At 39.3% G+C, this 27,801-nt stretch overlaps 1 protein-coding gene across 8 annotated transcripts; it reads left to right on the top strand.

Annotated features, from left to right (window-relative positions):
• The first annotated feature begins 8,294 nt into the window (after positions 1–8,294).
• On the top strand, positions 8,295–27,744 carry PACRGL (parkin coregulated like). Of its 8 annotated transcripts, none has more exons than XM_040237920.1 (10): positions 8,295–8,450; positions 11,652–11,719; positions 11,837–11,991; positions 13,233–13,300; positions 16,064–16,154; positions 19,113–19,247; positions 19,385–19,432; positions 19,692–19,832; positions 23,862–23,942; positions 26,979–27,744. In XM_040237920.1, exons 2-10 carry the CDS (start codon positions 11,668–11,670, stop codon positions 27,033–27,035), a joined length of 828 nt encoding a protein of 275 aa, XP_040093854.1. In that variant the 5' UTR covers positions 8,295–8,450; positions 11,652–11,667; the 3' UTR covers positions 27,036–27,744. The 8 variants fall into 8 exon arrangements, with proteins under 8 accessions (XP_040093854.1, XP_040093858.1, XP_040093859.1 ...); XM_040237921.1 differs by having other exon boundaries at positions 8,309–8,592; XM_040237922.1 differs by having other exon boundaries at positions 8,309–8,428.
• Positions 27,745–27,801: the final 57 nt, after the last annotated feature.

The raw sequence follows: 27,801 nt of genomic DNA on the forward strand, positions 1-27,801 counted from the left end.
GAGGCATGGTATATATTTTTTGGTTGTAGGAGGAGTCAGATACAATTTATTCCACCTTAGAAGGAATATCTTGGCATGACCCATGCTACTGAACCCTTAGATATTCCACTGAGGTGGTGGCCTCTGAATTTTATTTAGGTTAATTTTCCATACTCTGACAAATAATGCCTTACCCATAAGTCTAGTTGATACATTTTGTTCATTAGATCCTATCAACATGATAATATCAAGGTAATAGACCAGTGTGATATCTTGTGAAAAGGATTTTCATGTTGGCCTGGCCAGATGAAAGCAAACTGCTTCTGGTGGGCATTATGGACAGGTATGGAGGAAAGAGCTTTTGCCAGATAAGTAGCTACAAACCAGGTATATGTTCATTTTCCCCAGCAATGAAACCGTTTCTTGTCCAGCAGATGCAATAGGAATCACCACCTAGTTGAGTATATAATAATCCACTTTCTCCCAGTTACATATGTTTTCCACATAGGGAAGCCCTAAGGGCCACTTGGGTGAACTAACTGAGGATGTGCTGAGAATCATCACTGCTACATACAAGTTCTTGATGGTGTTATTAATCTCTACTATTCTACTAGGAACATGGTACTGATTATGCTTTACTATTTTCCTAAGTAGGGCTTACCTGGTAGCTAAAGAATCTGCCTGCCAATGCGGGAGATACAGGTTCAATCCCTAGGTTGGAAAGATCCCATGGAGAAGGAAATGGCAACCCATTTCAGTATTCTTGCCAGGGAAATCCCATGGACAGAGGAAACTGGTGGGCTACAGTCCATGAGTCACGAAAGAGTCAGACACAATTTAGCGACTAGACAACAGTTTTCCTAGGTAGACGCTGTTCTGCTGCTGCTGCTGCTGCTAAGTCACTTCAGTCGTGTCCGACTCTGTGCGACCCCATAGATGGCAGCCCACCAGGCTCCCCTGTCCCTGGGATTCTCCAGGCAAGAACACTGGAGTGGGTTGCCATTTCCTTCTCCAATGCATGAAAGGGAAAAGTGAAAGTGAAGTCACTCAGTCGCGTCCGACTCCTAGCGATCCCATGGACTGCAGCCTACCAGGCTCCTCCATCCATGAGATTTTCCAGGCAAGAGTACTGGAGTGGGTTGCCATTGCCTTTTCTGGAGGCTGTTCTAGTGGCTTCTAATTCTACTACCCATGGCTTCTCTCCATAGGTTGGAGAGTGAGTGTGGAAATTCTGCCATTGTCTGTCTATACTACCTATGCATTCTGGAATTGGAGAAATAACCAGTAATGGTTTGGGAGATTCACTGAGGCCGCGATGGGCAGATCTGAGAACTCCATCAATCACCTGACTTTGGTAAGCCTCTGTTCTGATTTGGTGGATCACAGTGACGTTTGCATCTCCTGGAATTCAGTTCAAAGCCAGTGTCCAGTCATCTTTGAGAAGTATGCTTATTTCTTTTTTCCCAATACACAGTCAGCCTGGAAAAAGGTCAGAGTTCCATTTGGGAAAAGATTTGGAGAAAGATTAACAGTTTAGACTTTTGTGAGTATGGCAGGGTCTTCAAAATTCATGGATTCTGGGTTTGTAAATTTCCTCAAGTTTGGGGATTCACTGAGGGGCTATCACTCTCTTGGTATTGATGATTTAAGGTAAGTTTCTGTTCACTTGACCTATAGACACTTCCGCTTATACAGAGCTGGTAATAATTGAACTGCTCATCTATATTCTGCCAGGGACACCATCATTAATAGCTAACTCCATAGGTCTCTATGAGACAGACTATTCTCACTGCTGCTTTGATTCCAATGTCAACACGGCAACCATGCCTACCTTACCTTTGGTGGTTAAGTGTGGCCACATAGCCTCTGGCACCCTTGGGTCAGTTTGTCCCCAGCGCATTTAGGGACCCAACTTCAGTGGCAGCAGTTTCCATGTAATTTCTGACCAACAAGGAGTGACCACAGAGCTCTTCAAGGATTTTGAGACTCCCCTCACACCTTTATTTTTGAACTGTGGTGTTGGAGAAGGGTCTTGAGTCCCTTAGACTGCCAGGTGATCAAACCAGTCTATCCTAAAGGAAATCAATCCTGAATATTCATTGGAAGGACTGATGCTGAAGCTGAAGCTCCAATACTTTGGCCACCTGACATGAAGAGCTGACTCACTGGAAAAGACCCTGATGTTGGGAAAGATTGAGGGCAGGAGGAGAAGGGGATGGTAGAGGTCAAGATGGTTGGATAGCATCACTGACTCAATGAACATAAGTTTGAGCAAGCTCTGGGAGATGGTTAAGGATAGGGAAGCCTGGCATGTTGCAGTCCTTGAGGTTGCAAAAGGTCGGACACGACTGAGTGACTGAACAACAAATGGTGAAAACTGCCTTCCACTTGCCCCAGTGGCTTCCACTGCCCTCCTAGGCTGGGTGAGCAGATCTCACATGGTAAATTCACTCTGCTGCTGCTGCTGCTGCTGCTGCTGCTAAGTCACTTCAGTCGTGTCCGACTCTGTGCAACCCCATAGACGGCAGCCCACTTAACGTTCCAATATACTCCTGCTGTGGATACCTTCCTCTACAACATAGCCAGGCAGTTCTGACGTTTCAACTAGATCTCCTGTAGGCAACTTTTTTGGTCCATGTTTCAGCCAACCAAACACTTAGAGCCCTTTCTGGCCCCTCAGACTACAACTAGATTCAATAAATAACCCTGCAGTTAAGTGAGCAAAGTTTTTTTTTTTTTTTTTTCCCAATGAAACTATTAGTTAGCTTATCCAGCAATTATTGATTGGGTAGTTAAATGTGCACTTTGAACATACAGTCTGCCTTTAGGAAGAAACTGCAAAATTTATTCTGTGCCTTCTGTTTTGTTTGGATAATGAGATTTTTCTATCACATAATATTTTCACTCAAGAGCCTGTTGTTTTTTGTGTTTTTTTTTTTCCCCATAATCTGAAATCTATTTCAAAAAAGGTTTACTTTTGAAAAATGTAAAGTTCTTAATTGTTATATGCTGCTGGGCTGATTTTAAATGTTATCATAATGATCTAAGCCTCCAATCATATTTTATGTTTACATTCTGAAAGTTTATTTGCACCTTTCCTCTTTTGACAATTCTTTTAAAAATTTCCTTTGCCGACTTCAGATCCCATAACCAGAATATAACTATCAATATGTCTTTTATACCTAACCCAAACTATTTGAGGGGGGCATCTCTTTACAGCTCTGGGCAACACCAAGTATTTCCTTTCTCATGTTAGTAAGAAAGATACTAGAAAAAAGTTAGCATCTTCAGATTTTTAATTAGGTCAACACCAGAGTTTAGAAAATTAACAAAACAGAGTCTCAGTTCCTTCTGGATTAATTATTATGTATGCATGTAATTCTAAAATGTTTTCAGTATAAATACATTTCCACAATTGTGTCACTCTCAGTCTTCATAACAGCCAATTTAAGGTCACATGTTCAAAGACTGGCATACACGTCAACAAACATTTGTTTTATACGTGTCAACAAGTTGATCTGTTTTGTCCGAAAGAAATATTTTGTTTCTAGGTTTGACGTATCTCTTCAACAGAAGACAATCATAACGCACATTATAGGATGAGTTAGAGGGCTCTGAATGGTTTTCTGTGCTCTTGTATTAGTTTGGCAGGACTGCCATAACAAACCTGGTGGCTCAAAGCAATGGGAATGTACTGTCTCATGGCTCTGGAGGCTAGAAGTCTGGAATCGAGGTGTCAGCATCATTGGTTCTTTCTGAGACTTCAGAAGGAGAATCTGTTCCCAAGCCTCTCTCCAAGCTTGTAGTACTTTTCTGGAGATTTTTCAATAACTACATCTTCAACAACCCTATTTCTAAATAAGGTCACACTCTAAGGTACTAGGGGTTAGTATTTTAACATATACATTTTGGGAGATAAAATTCAACTCATAAAAACCTGAATGCTGACATAATGTTCCTTCTCTCAATGTAATATTTCACTGAATCTCTATGAAGTTATTATGCGTGTACCTCACTGGAGAATTCCTTCACTCTAGTATTAGGGGTCTTATGATACTTTAATAGGAAACACTCCTTATCATCAAGAGGCAGTTTCTGTTTCTCCCTCACACATTTTAAGCTGTAAAGTATATTTCCTCATCTGGAGAATCTTGTGTGTGTGTGTGTGTGTGTGTGTGTGTGTGTGTGTGCACGTGCATATGTGTGTTTAGTCACTCAGACGTGTCTGACTCCTTGCTCTTTCCAGGCTCCTCTGTCCATGGTATTTTCCAGGCACGAATACAGGAATGGCTTGCCATTTCCTTCTCCAGGGGATCTGTCTTGGTTAAATGCAGAGTCTGACTCAGTAGACCTAGGTGGGGCTCCTAAATGATGACAATGATCTGAGAACCACTCCATGAGTAGCAAGAACATAAAGGTATCTCCACAACCCATGAATTAGAAAGTAAGTCAAATGTTGAAAACAATTTCCTCAGCAGCAGACTGTACCAGGGAGTCTTAACCATTGATGTTTTATGGAATAAAGTCATTTGAACCAGTTTCCATTACAACCTGACATCATCACCACGGACACCTGTCAGAGTGAAAGTCAAGGCATTCCACTTCTTTTAGGCTTGTTGCAAATGACTGTGAAAGAAGACTCATTAACTCAAGATCAGAGAAACAAGAATTAATTACCTAGGATTTAATGAACCGATTTAATTGTGGTTAATTTTCTACTTTCTAATAATATATCTAATAGATATAAGAAACCTATTCATTTCCTGTCTATTTCTAGCCTTCAATTTAATAGTCTATATTCGAACTAAGTGGAATGAAAAACTCTTTAACTGGTATATAATTTTGACTGGTATCTAAAAACAGAAAAAATCCTATAGAAGATCACCAAATAGATTATAAACTAATATAATAAAAATGTTTCTGCAAAAATAATATTTTCTGCTACTCCATGCCACTTCATGCCAACTGCAGCTGCAGTATTTTATGCTAATTCCCTCAGGAAGAGGCATGTCATGATAAAAAGAAACTAAGAGTCAAATTTTTTGCTTTGAAATTTCAAAAATCATGTTCAATGGATTAGTCATTATTTGGAAGATTTGGAAGAATAAACCATAACTCAAAGTCAAGGTCCAGATCTGAGTGCAAAGAGACAGTGTCTTTTGATTTGTATTTCGCTTGTGACTGTTTCTTAATTACATGTATTCAGTCAACAACATTTTAAAGAAAATATCAAAGGTATTATTGGCTTGATGTAATTACTTCAAAGAAACTCTGTTCCTTTTTGTACAAATTACAGACCAACTGATCATCTCCAATCATACTTGCCTTTCCCTCCTTCCATATGGGTCCCAGGGTAATGTCACAGAACTAATAAGGATCTGGCTACCTCTGATCCCAGCAGGGTGCAAAATCAGAAGAAATGGACACATGGCGTGTCTAGGCAAAACTCAAAGGCAGTTTCGTTCGATTTCCATGATCTCCACAGCGTGGAACCCAACAGGTGGATTCCTCTCACTTTAGTTGGAAAGAAAAGAATATTTCCTGGGTTCTTGGGAGAAGAAAAGAATTAGCTCTAAATGAGAACCCCAAAGGAGAGATATGTACTTGCTCTCCATAAGGATGGCGACTGAAGGACTGAGGACCAGAAAGGTGAAAGTACATCTCAGCAGAAGGCAGCACAGGCAGATGACAACAGAGGGCTAGTTGCCCCACTCCTCCTAGCATCACTGTCCTTCCAGTGATGGAATAAATTCCTCCTTTAATCCAAGGAGAAGATTAAATTTCTTCTACTGACAAAGAAAACCTGCAAAAGAAATTAAATTCAACTTTGAATTGAAAAGGGAGTTACATGAACTTATTCTAAAATCAGCAATTCATAATCAATTAAATTTCCTTTTATATTTTGCATTGATTTTCCAACGTCTAATGGTATGTTCTACATACAGTGTGTACTTGGTAGGTATCCATTTATCTATATTTGTACAACTTTCTTACACTCCAGGCAAAGAGGCTAAAATATCATGAGCTAGATGCTGCCAAGGCTGCCATTGAAGATGCTAGGAGTGAAGAAAGGGGCAGGTGATATAGTAAATCTTCAGGAAGATAGAGAAGAGAGATGATAAGGTGCAAATAGCTAAGAAATAGGATTTTCTATTCTTTTTTCTTAAAAAATTACTTAAATATGCTTTGGGCTAGATATTGGGGATAGGAAAGCGATGGAAATAATTTCAGTCTGGTGGAGACTATAGGAAAACAGAATATAATGAATTTAAAAAGTTAAGATAGACTTGTATGCAAGTTTTGCAGAACATTAGAGAAATTAGATATGCATAGATTTCATTCGTTCAGTGCATTTATTTAAAGAGTTATTTCCTGAGGCACCATTGTAATGCCCTAGAAATGGAAAGTTCAGTTTAGTTCAGTCATTCAGTCGTGTCCGACTCTTTGCGACCCCATGAATCGCAGCATGCCAGGCCTCCCTGTCCGTCACCATCTCCCGGAGTTCACTCAAACTCACGTCCATCGAGTCAGTGATGCCATCCAGCCATCTCATCCTGGGTCGTCCCCTTCTCCTCCTGCCCCCAATCCCTCCCAGCATCAGAGTCTTTTCCAATGAGTCAACTCTTCACATGAGGTGTCCAAAGTACTGGAGCTTCAGCTTTAGCACCATTCCTTCCAAAGAAATCCCAGGGTTGATCTCCTTCAGAATGGACTGGTTGGATCTCCTTGCAGTCCAACGGACCCTCAAGAGTCTTCTCCAACACCACAGTTCAAAAGCATCAATTCTTCGGAGCTCAGCCTTCTTCACAGTTCAACTCTCATGTCCATACATGACCACTGGAAAAACCATAGCCTTGACTAGACGGACCTTAGTTGGCAAAGTAATGTCTCTGCTTTTGAATATACTATCTAGGTTGGTCATAACTTTTCTTCCAAGGAGTAAGCGTCTTTTAATTTCATGGCTGTAGTCACTATCTGCCGTGATTTTGGAGCCCCCCCAAATTAAAGTCTGACACTGTTTCTACTGTTTCCCCATCTATTTCCCATGAAGTGATGGGACCAGATGCCATGATCTTCGTTTTCTGAATGTTGAGCTTTAAGCCAAAAGCAGAATGAAAAAAGGCACAGTCTGGTCCTGAAGAAACTGAGAGTCTAGTGAAAATGCTTCTGGGGCAGCAATTAAGAGAACAAGCATGGCGTATCAGGGGTGGGGAAAGATTACACTTCCTGCAGTGTTTAAACAGTGTCAACTGTATAGTCAGATATTACCTGAGCAAAAAGTTAAGGCCATGGGTTGACCAAAAAAAGAGGACGCTAGAAAGGTACACAATAGACAGGGCTGAAAGTGTTTGGGTTTTTTTCTATGACACCAAATGCTTTTGTCGCAGTTGCCAGGGGACACGCATTTTCCTGCAGTATTCATTTTATAGAAATAATATGGGGGTACACAAACACACTTATTTTAAAATTAAAGTATGGCTGTATCATGTGCTAAGTCGCTTCAGTCGCGTCCAACTCTTTGCGACCCTATGGAGGCCACCAGGCTCCTCTATCCATGAGATTCTTCAGGCAAGAATACTGGAGTGGGCTGCCATTTCCCACTCCAGGGGATCTTCGGGACCCAGGGATTGAACCCGCGCCTCCTACGACTTCTGCACTACAGTTGACTGCAACAGCATCAGTTCAGTTCAGCTCAGTCGCTCAGTCGTGTCCGACTCTTTGCGACCCCATGAATTGCAGCACGCCAGGCCTCCCTGTCCATCACCAACTCCCGGAGTTCACTCAAACTCACGTCCATCGTGTTGGTGATGCCATCCAACCATCTCGTTCTCTGTCGTCCCCTTCTCCTCCTGCCCCCAATTCCTCCCAGCATCAGAGTCTTCATATGAATTAGTAAAATATGACAGGAAAGGAAATTCCACAGCTCGGCTGGCAGATGGCTCTGGCCTTAGCCGTAGAAAACACTGGGGCGAGAGTTGAGGGTCTTCAGCTATTAGAGGATTTAGGGCAATAATACACGGAGACCATTGAGCTAAGTGTGCCGGAGAAACGTACGAGTTAAATACATAGACTAGGGTAAGGCTGCGGCGCAGGTAGTACAAGGAGCCTGTATTCTCCTTTGTTCCTTGACTCTATCATTCCGAAGATACTCTGCTTCTGGTACCCCTTTGTTACTGGAGACTGAGCGCCAAGTTCGCGAGCTGCACTTTCAATACTGGGCGCCTCGTTGCCAGGGCAACCATTCCTGACCCGCACAACTCTGCGACCTCCATGCTATTGGCTCGAGGACGCAGGGTGCGTGTGACGTCACTGCGCGGCGCCGCAAGATCCGGGAACTCTGCGAAACCTGCTTTATCCCGGTCCCCAGCGGCCGGCGACGGGACCGGCGGCTGGTGGCCCAGCGGGTGCTGGTTGGTTGGTGTGCAGATCGCGGTGGGAAAGAGGAGCGGTAGGAACGGGTCCCTAGAGCGGTGAGCTGCACACGTGCGGGGATCCGCTGTGCCACTCATTCTCTCGGCGGAGGCGGCTTCCTGTCCGATCAGTTACTATGGCCACGGGACCACGTTGCTAAGGAGCTTGGAGATGCTGAGCGCCATGAGCGCGCCCTTCCTAGTCTGGCTTTGGTTGAGAGTTGCCTTATTTGAAACTGGCGCCTTTACCCACTCTTAAATGACTTTCTTTAAAAAAGAAAAAAAAAAAAAAAAGCAAAACACAACTCTTGTTTTTCTCCATTTTTTCCTCTCCATGTCCTCATTTTCTAACTTTGACAACATCCCGGCCCTGGACTGGTCTTAGGTATCGGGAAATGTGTGATGTTGGAGGCGAAGAGGCTAGGGAAATGGAAAGGAAATATGAAGACCCTTAATACTGGCTCTTTGGATTTTCTTTACGGTGAAAAGGGTTGGGATAGGTGAATACTAGGCTGTGTCGCTATTCTTTGAAATTTGAAGGAGCCTTAGAGATGGAGTTCACCTTCTTTTGTGGGGCTCCTCTTAACACTTTTGGGAGCTTCCAAACACCAGATTAGAGAGCAGGAAAAAAAAGTGACTTCTGTTTCTGGGAATTTAGCAGTTAGTTTAGTGCAGTGGTCTCAAAGGCAAGTGTGGGAAGAATAGGTACGTGGAAAAAGAAATAAGATATATTGAGCTGTCCAAAACAATCAAAGAAAAGTACTCTTTCCTAGCACACACCCAGATGCCTGTAACCCCTTGTAGATGACCCGCAGCATCTAAGGAAACCTAAGGTGAAAAATGAGGGGTCCACAGTGGGGCCTTGCTTAGTTTGTTTGCTCTCTTGATATTGTGACATAGTTTAGGTGTTGGGGTTAAGTGGATTAATAGATTCTAGTGTCTATTTAGAATCTTTATATTGTTTTGTAAAAGATTGAATGGTATCCTTTGTAATATTTGTAACACAAAAGAGTTACTTTTTCACTTCTTCCTACCATTAACCGCCCTCACATGTTATTTAATGAAAAAGCTAGTGTAAGATGAATTACATTTTTTCCCTTCTACAAACAATTCATGCTCTGGGTTTGTTGGTGGTGGTATGCTCCCAGGTGGATATTATTTTTTAAAAATTGAGTACACTTCATTTGTCTGTAAGGTAAAGGGTGATACTTTTAACAGTAACTGCAAAACTCTTTTGGAAAGAAGTTCTAACATAGGTGTTTTGGAAGTGGACAGGAAATGTTTGCATCATTGTGTGTGTGTATGTTTTGGTATTGTTGCTGAAAATTGCATAATTGTATCACACATAAAAACTGTCCTGTATACTTAAAACCTTTGGAAGCTCGATATTCTAACATGTTTTTCAAATGAAGAGTTTCAGTAGTCTTTTGAACTTATTCAAAATCTAATGTAGCACTTTCCAGTTAGTACCTTATAGAAACAGCTGTTTGACATAAAGGAACATAGAAATTGTGTCATTCCAACGTGTTGAATAATCACTAAATGGCAGTATTAGGTTGCACTTTAAATAGGTCATAATTAAAGTCTGTGTTAGCTTAGGATAGGATCTAACAAATTTAATGAGCTAATAATTACCGTATTTTTAGAAAATGCCTTGGGGATGAATGTGAAGTGTGATATTGGGAAGTAACTCATCTGCTGGTAGTAGGCTGAGAAAATTAGGTCAGCATACAAATTAAGGAAATCGAAATTTAAAATTACTCTGTTACAGAAATAACCTTACATTTAGGTTATCTTGGCAGGGTACTTTGATCTGGTCACACTGTATTTAAATATTTGGAGGCTGAATGTTATTACATGGAACTTTGACCTCCTTGTAAAGATTTCTAACTTGTCAAGTAAATTAAAATAATCTCATGTTATTACTTGTTTAAGAAGCCATCAATGTTTATATTAAAGAAGAGAGAACTAAAGAGTTGTGATTTATGTCCCCAAATATTTGAAAAGCTGTCATTTACAAGTAGAAGACTATATCTATGTGTCCTTAAGAGAAGATCTTATAGAAAAATGACTATATTAAAGACTTAAAGTGGGAAGTACGCTAATGGAAGAATATTTGGAGTGTCATGTAAATGGGGGGATGGAGTAATCAAGGAGAAATAAGGAAGCAAGGCAGAAATCCAAGTGCTGTGGAAACATGCATTTGAGAAACTGATGATCAGGAAAGCCTGCGTGGAACTTGGGATTGGAGCTAGACCTAGAAATACCAGCGGGCAGTTGAGTGTATAAGTGTGGGTGTGTGGTGGAAGATTCTTTGAAATAATTTGATTCGGCAGGAAAACGAGGGCTACGAATTAGAGACCACCGGTTAGCAAAGAGGAAATTACGGGAGAGGGAGAAGTGAGCCATCATTCACTGGGTAAGCTTGACATATCTTCTTTAACCTTCAGTAATAGCTTTGATAGGATTAGTATCTCCCCCATTTTCAGAGCTCAAGAAATCAAGGCTTAGGAAGATTAAACTATCTGCTTCAGTTCATAAACCTGTGATTACTAAAGAGGAGAGGCAGTCCCAAATCTGAGCCCAGAGCTCCTTCTACTTCATCATGTCACATTGATCATATCTGTAGGGTTGAGTGTGGGAAATGGAAGAAAAGAAGACAATAGAGATCCTGAATTTTTCAGCCTGAGAGATCAGAAAACTGGTGGTACTTTGAACTGACAGGCGGTTCATAACTTCAGTGTGAAAACCTCAGTTTGGGTGATGTTAAGTTTAAGGGGTCCGTTTAGTAGGAGAGTTCATTACGTCACTGGAAATGTAGCACTTGATATGCAGATGTGAACACTGGGACTCTGGAAATACAGAGACCAGAGAAAGTGGAGACAGTACGAGACGTGGCAACCACTTTCCCCAGAAATCTACTCTATATTTTCTGTATATGGCCAGAGGATTACAACTGAGTTTCTAAAAGTGTATTTGGACTATTTGAATGGAAAAATGCATATTTTTATACATTTTGGTTACAGATTTTAAAAAAAAATTTCATTGGTGTGACAGATGCTTTTTAATTTACTGTTATTGTATTATTAAAGTTGATAATTTTTATATTTTCTTACTGCCTTTTTAGACATTTTGCTCCATACCATACATTTTCTGTGGCGCTTTTACTGTATTTCCTACTCTGTTAGGTTTGGTCTTTACATTGTTAATGAATCCTCCTCCCCAGAAACAATGTTGAAATCAAGTTTCATGTAACTGCAGGAATAAAGGAGAAGCAATGCAGAAATCAGAGTGCCATAGGGGCATACAGATGAGAAACAGACTGACAGGTACAGAATGTTGCTTTTTAAATGAAGAGGTCTATTTTGTTAATGACACACAGTTTTGTACGGATGAATGCAGGGTGAGCTTTCACTTCTTTTTTGTTGATGTTCTGGTTTTTTCAGATAACTGTGATCAAAGGACATCAGCAAGTGCACAAGTAAAACATGGGCCTACAGTTCAACAAAGCAAATCTTCATCATCAACCAGTTCTCCAGAATCTGCAAGAAAACTTCATCCTCGACCAAGTGATAAACTTAACCCTAAAACAATTAACCCGGTAGGCACAAAAGAGATTCCTGACTTAGTAGGCTTTCCAAAGTATTAGACTTTTATATACTGTTGAGCCATTCTGAATGGTATCCCATTTCTTTTATTAGTTTTAAACTAGTTGTGAAGGAAGGCATATGGTAATTTTGATGAAGAATGGAGGTAATAATGAGTGTGGGAATGAGAAGGTGTAAACTAGAAATCAGTTGGCTTTGGTATGTCATATCACATTCATAGATGAGTACTGTAGAGTATAAAATAAATTGCATATCAGCTTTATTTCTTTTAAAATTTACTGTGATTATTGTCCTTCCCAATATCAGTGAATAACCTTGTAATTCCGTTGCCTAGAGTGAATTACATGCTTTCATAGTTGCATAAAGACCTCTGACCATTTCTTTATGACCTGCAAATTAGCTCCACCAGAATTCCGCTTTCTTTTGCTTTCTCAGAGCAGATTAATTACATTTAACAAACATAAGATTTATATACATAAAAGTACATAACTGTAAGTTTCTAGGTCAGTTTGTCCACAAAGTAAACACACTTGTGCTCTAACACCAGATGGTGTTTGGTCCAGCCTTACATAGATGATGATGGTTTCAGCCTTTAAAGGGGATTATGAGAGTGGCTGAGACACAAACTTCCATGGCAGATAGAATACAGCAGATACTTAAGCAAGGATACGATGAATTATCCAAAGGCAAGAGGAGATTGTCTGACTTTATAAAAGAAAAATGGAAAATAGTTTAAGCTTCTGTGTCCCTTTGCTTCTTTCTGTCACTTGCAGCGTCAAGAAATTTGAGGTTCTTTGACCATCCTGACTGTACATATTTGAATGGAGGACAAGTAGGACGCATGTGATATGCAGGAATCTCTTTGCCTGTACACCTTTTCTTCATTTAGCCTTCACTTTGAAAGGTCACAGTGGAGGAGGGGTGTAGAGATATATTATCTTTATTGTATTTGTTTATAATATTTAGATTTAAAAATACTTAACTATAGTATGCCTATTTTATATGTGGTTTCAGCTACCTCCAAGCCTCTGAAACAAAGGTTAAAGGAAATACAAAATGTGGAGAGGATTGATCATTTTTCTGAGTAGAATGATACAAGCTTGGTGGGCTTGAAAGTCAGGGTGTCTGTTTGCCTTTGACCTCAGCAGGATTGAAACTGATTAGGTATCATTAAGTGGAGATGATAGTAATAATTATTATATTCTTGTCTTTTTTTTTTTTTTTTTAATTTTAGTTTGGTGAACAGTCACGAGCCCCTTCTGCCTTTGCAGCTATTTACTCTAAGGGAGGTATTCCTTGCAGGTAAGATCAATACAAGTTATAACTGACCATATTATTCAAAATAATTGAGTAAAATCAATACAGTTTTCATTTTAACTGTATTGAAAGTTTTATTTACTAGGAAGGTTGAAATAAAGGTGAATTATTTATTCATACTTTGTCTTTTGGATTGATATAGATCCTGGGACACTGTTGAAAAAAATAATTTTAATTCCAAAAGAGAATTATTGATAAATCTATAGTAAACCACCAGATAATTGAAGAAATTGACTGAAACAGTTTCTAACACAGTTTAAGCATTCATAGACTTGGGAAAATTTCAGATAAATAATCCCTTTTGTCTGAACTGGAAGTTGACAATTCAATGAAATTGTTTTGTTATTTTAAAACTATATTTCAGAAATAGATATTTCAAATTTTATTTGAACTTATATTTCTTAATGAGTAGTAGAGCCATTTTTTTTTCTTTTGATGTAATTTTTGTATTCTTTCTGGGTAGACATCAAGCTATTTTAAAGAAAGCAATGCAGGTTACTAATAGAGGGCTATCCTTTTAAGAGTTCACTACTGAGAAACATTAATTTCTTCTAAGTATATCCAGTTTTAACCTGTTGTAGATGATAGAACATTTTATTTTCATTGTGGAAAGAATAATAATAGCATTCTTTTTGGTGTTTGAAATGTCAAGAAATGTAGTTTTTAATGATATTTTCAGATTTGGAGGGCTAGGAGTGAAAAGTAAGCTCAGGAGGCATTTTTAAATTTATTACTGTTACTATTTTGTATTTACATTCTGAACTGAAACTGTTTTAAAGGTCTTATACCTGCTCCCCACTCTGAGAATTTATTATTGCTAAAAATGTAAAAACTGCTGCCTAGGCTTCTTGGGATTATGAAAATAACACTTTAGTGTTCTTTAGAAGATGCCATGGACGGAGGAGCCTGGTGGGCCACAGTCCATGGGGTCGCTAAGAGTCGAACACGACTGAGCGACTTCACTTTCACTTTTCACTTTCATGCATTGCAAGAGGAAATGGCAACCCACTCCAGTGTTCTTGCCTGGAGAATCCCAGGGATGGGGGAGCCTCATGGGCTGCCGTCTATCGGGTCGCACAGAGTCGGACACGACTGAAGTGACTTAGCAGCAGCAGCAGCAGCAGCAGCAGATGTCAAGTTGAGAACATTACAAAAGGAGTGTGAAATAACAGTTGAATGTAATGAATAAATTCTCTGTCATGAGTGTGGTGATATTTCCATGGATGGATTCATACATCAAAACTTACCAAATTTTACACTGTATTAACAGTGTCCATTTTTATTTCAAGTTCTGCTTCAATAAAGGCTGTTAAAATATATTTTTTTTTTTTTTAAAAGCAGCAACAGCAGAGACTTTAATTCAAGGGGCTACCACTTTTTCACCCTGTGTGGGCCATTGCATATTCCTGGCCTCAGTTTTCTTCTCTTTAACAGGAATAAAACCTGACTTTCCTTTAGATTATTTCTGTTTGGGTTAAAAGATATATGGGCTTCTCACGTGTTGTTGGTGCAGATGTAAGAGACACCAGTTCAATCTGGGCTGGGCCCCTGGAGGAGGGCTTGGCAACCTACCCCAGTATTCTTTCTTTTAAAAAATTAATTATTTTAATTGGAGGCTAATTACTTTACAGTATTGTGGTAGTTTTTGCCATACACAGATATGAATCAGCCACGGGTGTACATGTGTCCTCCAGTCCTGAAACCCCTCCCTCCTCCCTCCCCATCCCACCTCCCTCCCCATCCCATCCCTCTGGGTCATCCCAGTACACTGGCTTTGAGTACCCTGTTCCATGCGTCAAACTTGGACTGGTCATCTATTTTACATATGGTAATGTACATGTTTCAGTGCTATTCTCTCAAATCATCCCACCCTCTCTTTCTCCCAGAGTCCAAAAGTCTGTTCTTTATATCTGTGTCTCTTTTGCTGTCTTATTATATATAAGGTCATCATTATCATCTTTCTAAATTCCATATATATATGCGTTAATATACTGTATTGCTATTTTTCTTTCTGACTTACTTCACTTTGTATAATAGGCTCCAGTTTCATCCACCTCATTAGAACTGACTCAAATGAATTCTTTTTAATAGCTGAGTAATATTCCACTGTGTATATGTACCACAACTTTCTTATCCATTTGTGTGGTAATGGACATCTAGGTTGCTTCCATGTCCTGGCTATTGTAAACAGTGCTGTAGTGAACATTCACTCCAGTATTCTTGCCTGGAGAAGCCCGTGGATGGAGGAACCTGGCGGGCTACAGTTCCTAGGGTCACAGAGCTGGAAACAACTGAAGTGACTTAGCATGCACAAAATACATACCTGAAAATTAATATTGCTTAAGAAAAAAAAATTCTTTCTAATTATCACATTTGTTTGCTTATTTTGTGATAGGTTTGCTATTGGTTTGTCCATGGATTACCTATTTTGTTATAGTTATGACAAATGTAACATTTGCATTAAGACGCAAATAGCACTCCAAAACTGTAGGCTTAACAAATGTGGAGATGTGTAGTTTAGTCATCAAACAATTTTGTTAAAAGGGTAGGAATTTGTAGGATTGTAAATATGCAATTATTGCTCTATAAGGTGCCTTTGTAATATCTTTTAAAGTCATAAAGTTCCTGTGTGTTACAAGATACTTCTAATATGGTTATGGTGAAGAAAGAATATGTATATCCTGATTAGTCACTGTTCAGTATATAAGTCTCTTGTTCTTATCACGTTCACTGACTTTTGTATTTTAGGCTGGTCCATGGTTCAGTAAAACACAGGTTACAGTGGGAATGTCCTCCTGAAAAGCTTCCATTCGATCCTCTTCTTATTACTTTAGCTGAGGTAAATACTCTGTCTTTCCTAAGTGTTTATTTTTTCTAATTGCATTAAATGTTATTTTGTAACTCATCAGTAATCTCATTCTTTACTTTTGAAATAAAAGCCAAAGAACAGATATTAAAACACCACACTTCCTTAGGAACTAATTATGAATGGTGTATGTTTCTTAGAAACTGATTAATCAGCTTTATAAACATGAAATTAATCTGCACAGGGGTTTGTAGATAAGTAGATAAAATATTCATACTGAAGTTAAAGTGCTTGGAATCCTATTGAACTGGTCAAATCAGGAGGATATCATCATTTAAACTCATACTAGAATCAGTGAACAGTGACTGTTTGGTCTTTCCTTATAGAACCTTTATTAAGTCACCTATAATATGATATGTTTCTGAGGGAACTGATATCAACTACCTAAACGTTCTTTTGGGTAATTTTCAGGGCTTTTGCCTTCTTGTACATTTTAAGTAAAATATCATAGAGATGATTTTTGTAGAAGATTTCAGAAAAGCTTCTCATATATTCCTTTATATTGACATTTGTGTCAGGAACAAAGTTGACAGAGTATTAGCCAGAGATATCTTTTGTGAATGTTATTATTCAGAGAAGTGAGTCAGAGATATCTTTTGTGAATGTTATTATTTATAAAGGTATAGAATTAGAGACAGAATTTGAGAAATGAATTAACCAGTTGTACTTACCTTAACTCGTCTTCTTTAAGACTTCGGGATCATTTTTGTTCTTGTTGTTGTTAAGAAGCAAATCCTTACATTAGAGCCTTGATGGTATTAATCTGAATTGGCAGTGCCTCTGGGATAAGTCATAGAGTAGTCAGGAATCCAAAAGATATGACACTGAAAAATTTCAGATTGTTTTTTTCTTCATTCAAAGAAACATTTGCTTTTCCTGTAAAACTTGTGGGATGGGCCAGATGTCAACAGAGCTGAAAAAGTAGACAGTTGTGCTGATTGAGATATCTTAATTGTAGTGAGTGCTTAGAATTTCTAATTCCTCCTTTAGTTTTCCAAGTTTATTTACTCTTTTAAATGGACACATTAGTTACTACTGGGGCTTCCCAGGTGGTGCTAGTGGTAAAGAACCTGCCTGCAAATGCTAGAGATGTAACAGATGTGGGTTCAATCCCTGGGTTGGGAAGATCCCTTGGAGAAGGAAATGGCAACCCACTCCAGTCTTCTTGTCTGGTAAATCCCACGGACAGAGGAGCCTGGAGGGCTACAGTCCATAGTGTCACAGAGTCAGACATGACTGAAGCGGCTTTACTTCTGAAGACTACCAAGTTATCTTAGGTCTTTCTTAATTTGTACCTCAGCCTGCAGAATGTATTTTGGTGTAAGAAGTAGTGTATTTTTATGGATAGCCTATTTTGAAATTAAATTTTAATCAGTCTCTTTTAAACTTTGTGTTACAAACTAAAGATGTTCGTATTTCATTAGTTCTTTTTTGAGTTTTAAACTTTTTATATATGGTAGCACACAATTTTTTAGATGAATCAAAACTATAGTGATACCTTTGAAAACATACTGTAGCTAATCATAAGACGGGGGCAGTGCTTTGACTTGAGGAATCCTCAAAGGAACTCTGAGTTTAGTTTAGATCTCATAGAATCAATCTTTTAAACATCTGTTTTTCCAAACACCACTGTTTTTATTTCTGTCCTGCGTAAACTTTTCTCTTTCCCCTCTCCTCAGTTAATAATGGGGGAGCAGTGACAGAACCACTACTACTGAATCCATTTCCCCTTGACCTAAGGCTCCTCAGCTCTAAAATGAACAGGATAGGGCTGCTCCCAAGACTGTGCAGCCTGTGCTCTGCGGAGCCAGTGTGCTTGGCAGCCTAGTTTTCAAAAGCATGACGGCATGTAGGAAAAGAAGTGTTTCATCACCATTTAGAAGCAGATAGTTTTGTTTGGGGATTTTTTTTTTTTTTTGCTACACGGCATGCAGGCATGCAGGATTAATTTCCTAATCAAGGATCAAACATTTGTCCCTTACAGTGGAAGCATGGAGTCCTAAAGAGTGGAAGCATGGAGTCCTAACCACTGGACTGCCAGGGATTCCCCTGGAAGCAGATGGTTTGGCCACAAGGACAAATTGATTGAAAATTAGTATTTTTAGGCATGACCCTGCAGCTGGTTATACTTAATTCCAGATAATAATTAGTCAAACTGAGGGAGTATTGCTATTACTTTCTTTGTTTTATCTTTTCAAAAAAGATGCCTGTTTTATCGTGACTCAATAATTAAAAAGAGTACTGTCTAATTGTTCCTAATGCATTTAGGGCAAAAGGCTTTGGTGAGAAATGATTTACACAGGTTTTTTTTTTCCCCCATATTTTTGTTTGACTTTCTGATGTTAAAAATGGCATTTGAAATCTTACAATGCATTTTAAACATAGTATAAGATTTGTCTTCTAAGTATCTTAGTATTTAAATGTGACAGAGATATAATATTTTAGAGACTCATTAAACAAGTTGCAAAGTCATCTTTAAGGTAGGGGGTCCAACAATTTTGCAGTTATAAAGTGGAATTTAGTAACATAGATTTTAGACTAATTTGTTGTGATTTCTGGCAGTGTTTGGGAGTGTAAACAACATGTTTTTGGTATCATAGTAAGTTTTTTTCTTCTCTTTCTTTTTATTTACCTTTCCTCTCTTTCATCCTCCTTCCTCTTTTTCTTCTCCTTTTTTTCATTTATTTTTCCTTGCTTTTCCTTTGCTTTTCCCTGTTCTTTTTACTTTTTTCTTATTACTTTTTTTCCTTTCCTTCTTGGTTAAAGATCCTTTTTGTCTCATGCATATCCCATGTTCCACAATTTCTTATTTTAATTGAAATTGTAATGATTGAAATTATATTTCACAAATAGGAAAATAATACTAAAACTTGATTTCACTTACATGAGTAATGGGTAGTAGATCTGTTTTTTGTTTGTTTGTTTTGGCAGGGTCTGAGAGAGACTAAACATCCCTACACCTTTGTGTCAAAGGAGGGTTTTAGAGAATTACTTTTGGTCACAGGCGCTCTTGAGAAAGCTGTGCCTTTGCTTCCTAGACTGATTCCTGTGCTGAAGGCAGCTCTGGTATGTCCTTTATTCCTTTAGACTTTCTCAGTACATTTAGAATATTTTACATCTTTTTTTTTCTTTCAAGTATTATGCAAATTTGTTCTTTACCTGTGATTTCAATGTATGTGCAGAATTCGGCCACTGTTTTTCAGGGCCAGATGATTCCTTACTGGAAGATACCTTTAGAAGATGTACTGAAGGTAAAGAGGGACATCTTGAGTAGCTAGAGAAAATAATGAACCTGAAGTCAGTCTTTCTGTAGGCTACAATGTATTTTATTTAATGTTTCAGTGATGTCCTGTATTAAAGATTATTTTTTTAAATCCTGGGTTTGGTTGGTCATTTTCTAATATTGAATGTTCACTTTTTCTCCACCTGCTTACCCTTTCTCCTTATCCACCCTTCCTTTTCCCCTTTCCCTCCCTGTCTGTGTACCATGAACCACCCAACCCTCCCCAGGTCCATGTGGATGATGAAGTGTTTGAAAGAGGATTGAATGCTCTGGTACAGTTAAGTGTCGTCGTTGGTCCTTCTCTTAACGACCATCTGAAACATCTGCTTACCAGTGTAAGTGCTGGAAGGATTGGAGAGGGCTTGTGTATACATATCGTTTTCTGATGTAATGGCTTCAAACTAATCATTAAAATGATTCAAAACCTTGAAAAAAACCTCATCATTGTAACCAAAAAGTATAGAAATCAGACCTAGTTGTTCTTAAACATTTTTACTAATGGGCAATATAGTCTCTTCAGTTTTTTTGTTTTGTTTTGTTTGTTTTTTTAATGGAAAGCATCTGCATGAGCAAATGTAGAGTTGTGATAAAAGTAAGCAGAATTGAATGGGCAAAAATTAATGAGCAGTGTGAGGTCTTCATGGCTATGTGGATCATCTATGAATTCTAAGCAGAGCTTATAAGTATTCTTGTGGAATTGGATGTTGCCAGAGCTATGTTATTCATCTTTTTTCTTTGTTTTACATTGTAATTTTTTAGTGAGTCTCTAGAATTCAGGTTTGGAGAAGAGTACTCTTGCCTGGGAAATCCCATGGACAGAGGAGCCTGGTAGGCTACAGTCCATGGGGTCTCGAAGAGTTGGACACGACTGAGCGACTTCAGTTTCACTTTTCACTTTCATGCATTGGAGAAGGAAATGGCAACCCACTCCAGTGTTCTTGCCTGGAGAATCCTAGGGACAGAGGAGCCTGGTGGGCTGCAGTCTATGGGGTTGCACAGAGTCAGACACGACTGACGCGACTAAGCAGCAGCAGCAGGATTCAGGCTGAGACATTTTCCTGTTATGAGTTTAACCCTGTCACAACCTAAATTGGGGTACCCTGCAGTTCAGGAGGTCCCCAGGACCACCCTTAGGTTTGCTGAAATGACTCATGGAACTCAGAGAAGCTGGTACTCAGTGTTGCAGTTTATTGCAGTGAAAGGATACAGGCTGAAATCGCCCAAGGGAGGAGCTGCGTAGAGCAGGGCCAGAAGAGACTGGGTGTGGAGCTTCTGGTTGTCTCTCTGGTGGAGCTGGGGGCCAGCGCTTGTGGCTTCCGGCAGTGGCGCATCGCAACACGCACGGAGCATTGCCAGGGTGGGAAGCTCACTGGGGCCTGGGTATCCAGGGTTCTCATTAGACGTTTGTCACATGACATCACTGCCTGCCTGCCTGGTTGACCTTGGTCTCCAGCCTCTAGAAGTTGAGCTGGTACCTGGTGCCTCGAGGCCCTGACTGTAAATCACATTGTTAGCACTGACTATCTGGTGTGGCCCAAGGCCCCAGGTAAATAAAGTCACTCTTACCTGGCAGGACCTTCAAGAGTTTAGAGGTTTCCATCCAGGAGCACAAGGACCAAAGCTGTATATGTATGTCTCCCCTCTTTCTTGAGCCTCCCTCCTCTCCTCCCATCCCGCTGCTCTAGGTCATCACAGAGCTCCAGGCTGGGCTCCCTGTGTAATACAGCAACTTCCCACTATCTGTTTTGCAGATGATGGTGTACATATGTCAGTGCTCCTTTCTCAGTTTGTCCCATCCTCACTTCCCCTGCTTGTGCACCAGTCCGTTTTCTACTAGGTTCATCAGAGCCATTTTTCTAGATTCCATATATATGCATTAATATACAATTTTTTTTTTTTTTTTCTTTCTGACTTACTTGACAATGTATGGCAGGCTCTGGCTTCATCCAGCTCACTACAGCTGACTCAATTCATTCCTTCTTATGGCTAAGTAGTATTCCATTTATATATGCACCACATCTTCTTTGTCCATTCATCTGTTGATTGACATCTAGGTTGCTTCTGTGTCCTGGCTGTTGTAAATAGTGCTGCAATGAATGTTGGGGTACAGGTGTTTTTTAGAATTGTGGTTTTCTCAGATTACATGCCCAGGAATGGGAATGCTGGGTCATATGGTAGATTTATTCCTGTTTTTTTAAGGAATCTCTGTACTGTTCTCCATAATGGCTATATCAGTTTACATTCCCACCAACAGTGCAGGAAGGTTCCCTTTTCTCTACATCCCCTCCAACATTTATTGTTTGTGAATTTTTTTGATGATGGCCATAAAAATCAATCAATTTTAGATTGCTTGGTTCAGACAATCAGCAGTTTAACATAAATCTGCTGCTCTCTGCCCGCCCATTTTGTGTCAGGTATTATTTGAGGCACAGGGAATATGATACTAAACAAGACCATGCATGCCCCCTGCCCTTGTGGAGGTTTGTTTTGTTTGGGGGGAGAAATACGTAGCAAGGACATCTGCTGAGAGAACTGGCATGAGGTAAAGAGGAAGTGAAGTGCAAAGAAAAGGATCCTTCCCCTAACTGGAAGTGGTGCTTCCTAACAGCCTCCCAGCACTGCCCTTCATGGTGGAGGGAGGAGACTAGATCTGTGGTTAAACTCTCTTAACTGATTTTAGAGGTACAGTAGCGTTTACCTTCAGTCACTGACATACCTCCTCGGAGCTCTGCTTTTCCTAAGACAAGAACTGACTGAAAGGGCCTCCTCCCTTCCTGGGGGTGGCAACACTTTGGGGAGACGTAGCTACCACACTGGTCTTCACACCCTCGTGAGATTCCATAGAGTAGAGGGCCCTGGAAACAGGATATGTAGGGGCTCATCCCTGGTCCGCAAACTACACACGGTGAGGACCACTGAGTTGCTAACTGCTCCTCCTCTCTCCTCTCCCCACCTTACCCATTCAGCCAGAAAAGCTGCACTTTCATGTCTCACAGACTTCTACATTAGACATTTATTTGAAGAAAGGGCTCTTCTAGGAAAAAAATTTCAAGACCAGTTACTGAACATACATACAACTGATTTTCTTCATATATGAAATAAGTCATATCCTTTGTGAGCTTCAACTCCGAGAGACTGTTCACTGACCCTATGACAGTGATCCTCAAACTTGAAGGAAGAAATAAATACATCACCTGGGAATCTTGCTAGAAATGCAGAACCTGGTCCTTTGTCCTGAGAGTCTGATAAAGTAATTTGTGGGGCTGAGAATCTGTACTTCAGTGGGTATATGTGATGAGATGGTGGTGGTTTGTAGATCTGCCTGTGGTCATCTGTCCAAGGGTGACATGATCTGAAGAAAACAAACCTAAGATCTGTAAGAGGCACTTTTCCTTGTTCATCCCCAGGACATTGATAAGCCCTTCCTGTCCCCCTTTTAGAACTGCTTTTGTCACATTTTTTGTCTTTCTGGGAGTCTCTTCTGACCCTCCCTAACCTTCGATGACCTGGCTGAAAGAACCCGTTACTCAGTGCTCAGTGGTGGGAGTTGTCCTGGTCACTTTCAGACCTGGGAAGACGAAGAACCAGAAACCAGCTCTAGAACAGGGGCTTGCTAAGTGTTTGGTGATGAGGAATTCTTGCCTGGGCTCCATTTTTATCCCCAGAAAGTGGAGCCACGAACAAGTCCTGCTCTGGCTGGAAGGTTCAGGTTTTTGGGTGAGTGCTGCAGACGTTCGGTGCGAGAACACAGCAAGGAGTTGTGTTGAGGGCCTGAACCGCACTGTTTCCCTCTTTGCTCCTGTTATTCTGACTCCTGTGCTTGCTCTCATCTCAGTCAGAGCTCCCCACCTGTCCAAGCAGGGACCTTCAGGACGTAGCTGGGGGCTTTAGGTGATCTTGTGGGTTTTAGCCGGATTCTTCTGCCTGTCACTGTTACTGAATTATTCATGCAAATGCTCTGTTCTTTGTTGTCTCTTCCATTTTTGACTGTAGGAAACACATGTGCTTTAGAGGCTTAGCTTTCCATCATAGTCCTCCAGATGGTCTTACAAATTACAGAATGGGAAAGAGTGTAATTTCTTAGAAACCTTACTCTAGAAAACTTACAGTATGGTTATACTGGAGCAGATTCTGTAAGTTTGGTATTATATCAAATAATGGAAATCCATCTTTGTAAACAGGTACAGTGACATCTATTCTATGCAAGTTTTTATGAGATATTTCCTAAAAGAAGCCTTGCAATCTAAAACAAAACAAGTGGTGTTTATATACTTACTCTATAGTAAAGATTCAATGGTATTATTTCTAGTTAGCGTATTAGTGAATTTTTACTAATGTTTATGGTGAATAGTGTTATTTTTTCATATCATTTCATTCTTTTAATCTTATTTCCAAAGCTTTCTAAGAGATTAAGGGACAAGAAATTCAAAGAACCAATCACCACTGCGTTACAGAAGCTGGAGCAGCATGGCGGAAGTGTAAGTGAGCATTATTCTCCATAAACCGCAGTTTCTAAAAATTATAGTCGTAGTATAAAATTGATCATATGTTATCTCACTTCAGGCTCAAGTAACTGTGTGGAGTTAATATTATTATTCTCTTTTTAGAGCTCAGAGTTTCTGTCTTGCCTAGGTCACCCAGTTTTTTGTTTTTGTTTTTTTAATTGAAGTATAGTTGATTTACAATGTCATGTTGCAGGTGTACAGAGCAGTGATTCAAGCTATATATCCATACATATATATATATGTATATAAACTTTTTTTCAGATGCTCTTCCCTTACAGCTTACTATAAAATGTAGTTCCCTATGCTGTATATTAATAGTAGGTCACACCATTTTTAAGCACGAGGATTCAGACCCAGGTTGTATAAATGTAGGGCCTGTACACTTTTCACTGTTTACCGTGTGACACTCCTTTGTAGAACAACCCTCCAGATTTTTTTTATTTAAAGTGTTTTGGACGTTTTTGCTTTTACCATTGGGAAGTTCAAAAAAAAAAAAAGGACTAAGAGGAAGAAAGAGTAGGGATTTTTTTCCTTTTATTTGTCATCTTTTCTGTCTGAACAGCTTGAAGTCTGTCTGTAAGCAAAGGTAGAGATGACGTTCCCAGATGACTGGGTTGTTGTGTCTGGAAAGTGCGTGTGCTCGCTTGAACCTGTGTATGCACACACAGGGGAGTGCTTTAGCCAACTAGTCTACTTGCAGGAAGGTACCAGGATGTGGGGGATTTCATCTGTGTGTTGTCAAATAACTGGTTTGATTGAATTTTCGTCACTTGAAAGATGTATTCAAATATTCTAGTGTTGGAATTATTTCCATAATGCAGTGATTCAACCATGTTTTGGATGTTACATTTAATCAAATTGCATGGGATTAACATTGCAGAACTCAATTTCGCTCTAGGTACTTGATTATAAAGAAAATTTACATGATCGATAGAATTTTAATATGGCAGATATTTTAGTTTAAGCATTTCCTAAATTACTTAATTTGACCAATTTCAGTTCCTTTTTAAATTGTTTGTATTTTTTTTTCATGATGAAGTTCTAGGGTAAAGTTATAATGTGAAAGTCAGTCCCTGGGCTACTAGATAATGGGTTTCTTTGTTGTGTGAGTCGAGGCGGAGGGTTAACCTTCAGACACCTTGTTAAAATGCACAGAATCATACCCTAGTCAGTCCAGTATCCCTTCCCAGCACAGAAAGGAATTTTTCTTGCTTATAAATGTGCTTGCTGTTCTGAGAATTAGAACGAGAACTAACTTGCCCCTTCCTCTCTGGAATGCAAATAAACAGATGCTAAATAATGATGGCATGACTTTCAATCTGAAACTCTGCAGATGGTTTTCACGCATCCTGTGGCCTGGTATTGGGCCTGGGCAACTAGAAAAGGGCAGCCCAGCACCTTAGCTTTCATGGGGGTATGTGTGGAAGAGGGGACAGTTTGTGAGTAATTACAGGTTAGAAATGGGCTTCCCAGGTGGCTCAGTGGTGAAGAATCCATCTGCCAATGCAGGAGACATAGGAGATGCAGGTTTGATCCCTGGGTCAGAAAGATCCCTTGGAAGAGGAAATGGCAACCCACTCCAGTATTCTTGTCTGGGAAATCGATGGACAGAGGAGCCTGGTAGGCTACAGTCCATAGAGTCAAGAAGAGTTGGACATGATTGAGCATACACACAGGCACAGGTTAGAAATGGGGGGATACAGAGGATGTAGGTGACCAAGTCAAGGATCCCAGTGACAGCTAGCAGAGATGTTCTCTTATTGCCACTGAATCTTATTAGTTTTTAGTCATGTTAATACAGAATGAAAAGATTTTGAAGTTATGAAAACTATTAAGTGTTGGGTATTCCCTCAGACTTTTCCTGTTCTTTTTCCCCCCTCTAATGTCTCACATAATATTTTAGTAATAATTAATGTAATAGAAAGTTTTGATCACATATCAAAGACTGTCCCATGACAATTATTATTGTACTTGCCTTCAGTTCAGTCCATTCGCTCAGTTGTGTCCGACTCTTTGCGACCCCATGAACTGCAGGATGCCAGGCCTCCCTGTCCATCACCAACTCCCGGAGTCTACCCAAACCCATGTCCATTGAGTAGGCGATGCCATCCAACCATCTCATCCTCTGTCGTCCCCTTCTCCTCCCGCCCTCAATCTTTCCCAGCATCAGGGTCTTTTCAAATAGTCGACTCTTTGCATCAGGTGGCCAAAATATTGGAGTTTAGGGACTTTATATTCCATCATGAAATTAATGATGTTCTTCCTTTTCTAAAAGCTTCAGTGTTTATATCTTTTAATATTGGAGATGGGTCTTTATGAGACAATCTTCTCAGTATTATAGTTTCTTATTTCTTAGGGCTCGTGTGTATTACAATGATCAGAGGACTCAACTTCTGGGGAAATAGAAATATTACAGACAGCCATGACTTTTTTTCTTAGAACTCATCAGTTTACTTACTATATGCCTTAATTGAGACTGGCTCATTCTTAGCCTGATTCAGTTTTCTTTTTAAATGACGTATGTGAACGTCTTGAGAAAGTACATTACAAATACACATCCTGATCTTTATCAAGCAAGTAAGAACTTACTGCATGATAGGTACTCTGTTGAGTACATTTTAGACATTAGATTCATTTAATCTTCGCTACAGCTGTCAGAGGTGGATTTTGTTGTTATCCCCCTTTAGAGAGCTAGAAACTGAGGTATAGAAAAGTAATGAGCCCCAGGTTTGATAGGGAAGTGATTGGCTAGAGATCAATTAAAAAAACTGGTAGTCTGGTTTCTAACTACTTTTCTAGTTAAATATTTTTAAACCACAGAAAGAGACAACCTATATTCTGTTTAACTCAGGAAAAAGGTTCTATTTCTTTTTCCATCAATCTGCTCCCATGCTATTTGGTTTGTTTGGAGCTTTGAACATTATTTTAGGCACACTCCTATCAACATAGTACCTCTTAGGGGAACCCTGCATGATAACAAATGAGGCTAAAATTTTTTTCTGTTGACAGGGAAGCCTTATCATCATCAAATCTAAAATTCCAACATATTGCTCCATATGCTGTTGAAGAAAGAAGCCTGAATGACAGGTGTTAAACGCTGACCATGGGTATCTGCAAAACCTGCTCAGAGTCACTTCAGTTTATTCTTTTGTAAATCACAGCCATCCTTCATTATTACTGGCTTTGGATGGGTATATACACAAGTCCACCGAATCATAGTATAAGCTATTCATCAAAAAGAAAGAATGGTTAATAACGGAAAACTATTAAAAATGTTCCATAATAGTACAATCTTGTGGGGTTTTTTCTTTTTTTGTGTGATTTGTGTGAAGAGCAGTTATTGGGTTTACAGTAGATAGGTTTGTATGTATTTTCTGGTGCCTTTTGTATATAACAGTTATATAGTCAGTTTGTACCTGTGTAACTTACTTTTAGACATTCTGCGATTTCCTGGGTTTTATATTTATCAAGTCTATGGGAGTTTAAAATAGTGGACAAATATTTTGGAATTCACTGTTAATTATATTGTTTGTAAGTATGTATTTTATAAATGTAGAGTGTTTGGAAAAAATTTCTTTCCAGAGTATTCTACTTTAAGAAAAAGATTTTTAATGTGTAAATTCTCTTTTAAGTATGGTTGTTTATTACAACTCATTAAAACTACCTAAATTTAGGTGTTAATTGTGTTTAAGTAAATATATGTTTATTTCATAGTCTGAAAATACTGGTATTCAGTACATGAAGATATTCAGAAATTAAAATCTTAAAACTCTTACATGTATTCAGTTATTTTGTTGTGCTTGCTTATGTTTTATAATTAGCTTAGTTGAAA

The sequence above is a fragment of the Oryx dammah genome, unplaced genomic scaffold, assembly GCF_014754425.2.
Source record: "Oryx dammah isolate SB20612 unplaced genomic scaffold, SCBI_Odam_1.1 HiC_scaffold_3, whole genome shotgun sequence".
Taxonomy (NCBI): Eukaryota; Metazoa; Chordata; class Mammalia; order Artiodactyla; family Bovidae; genus Oryx; species Oryx dammah.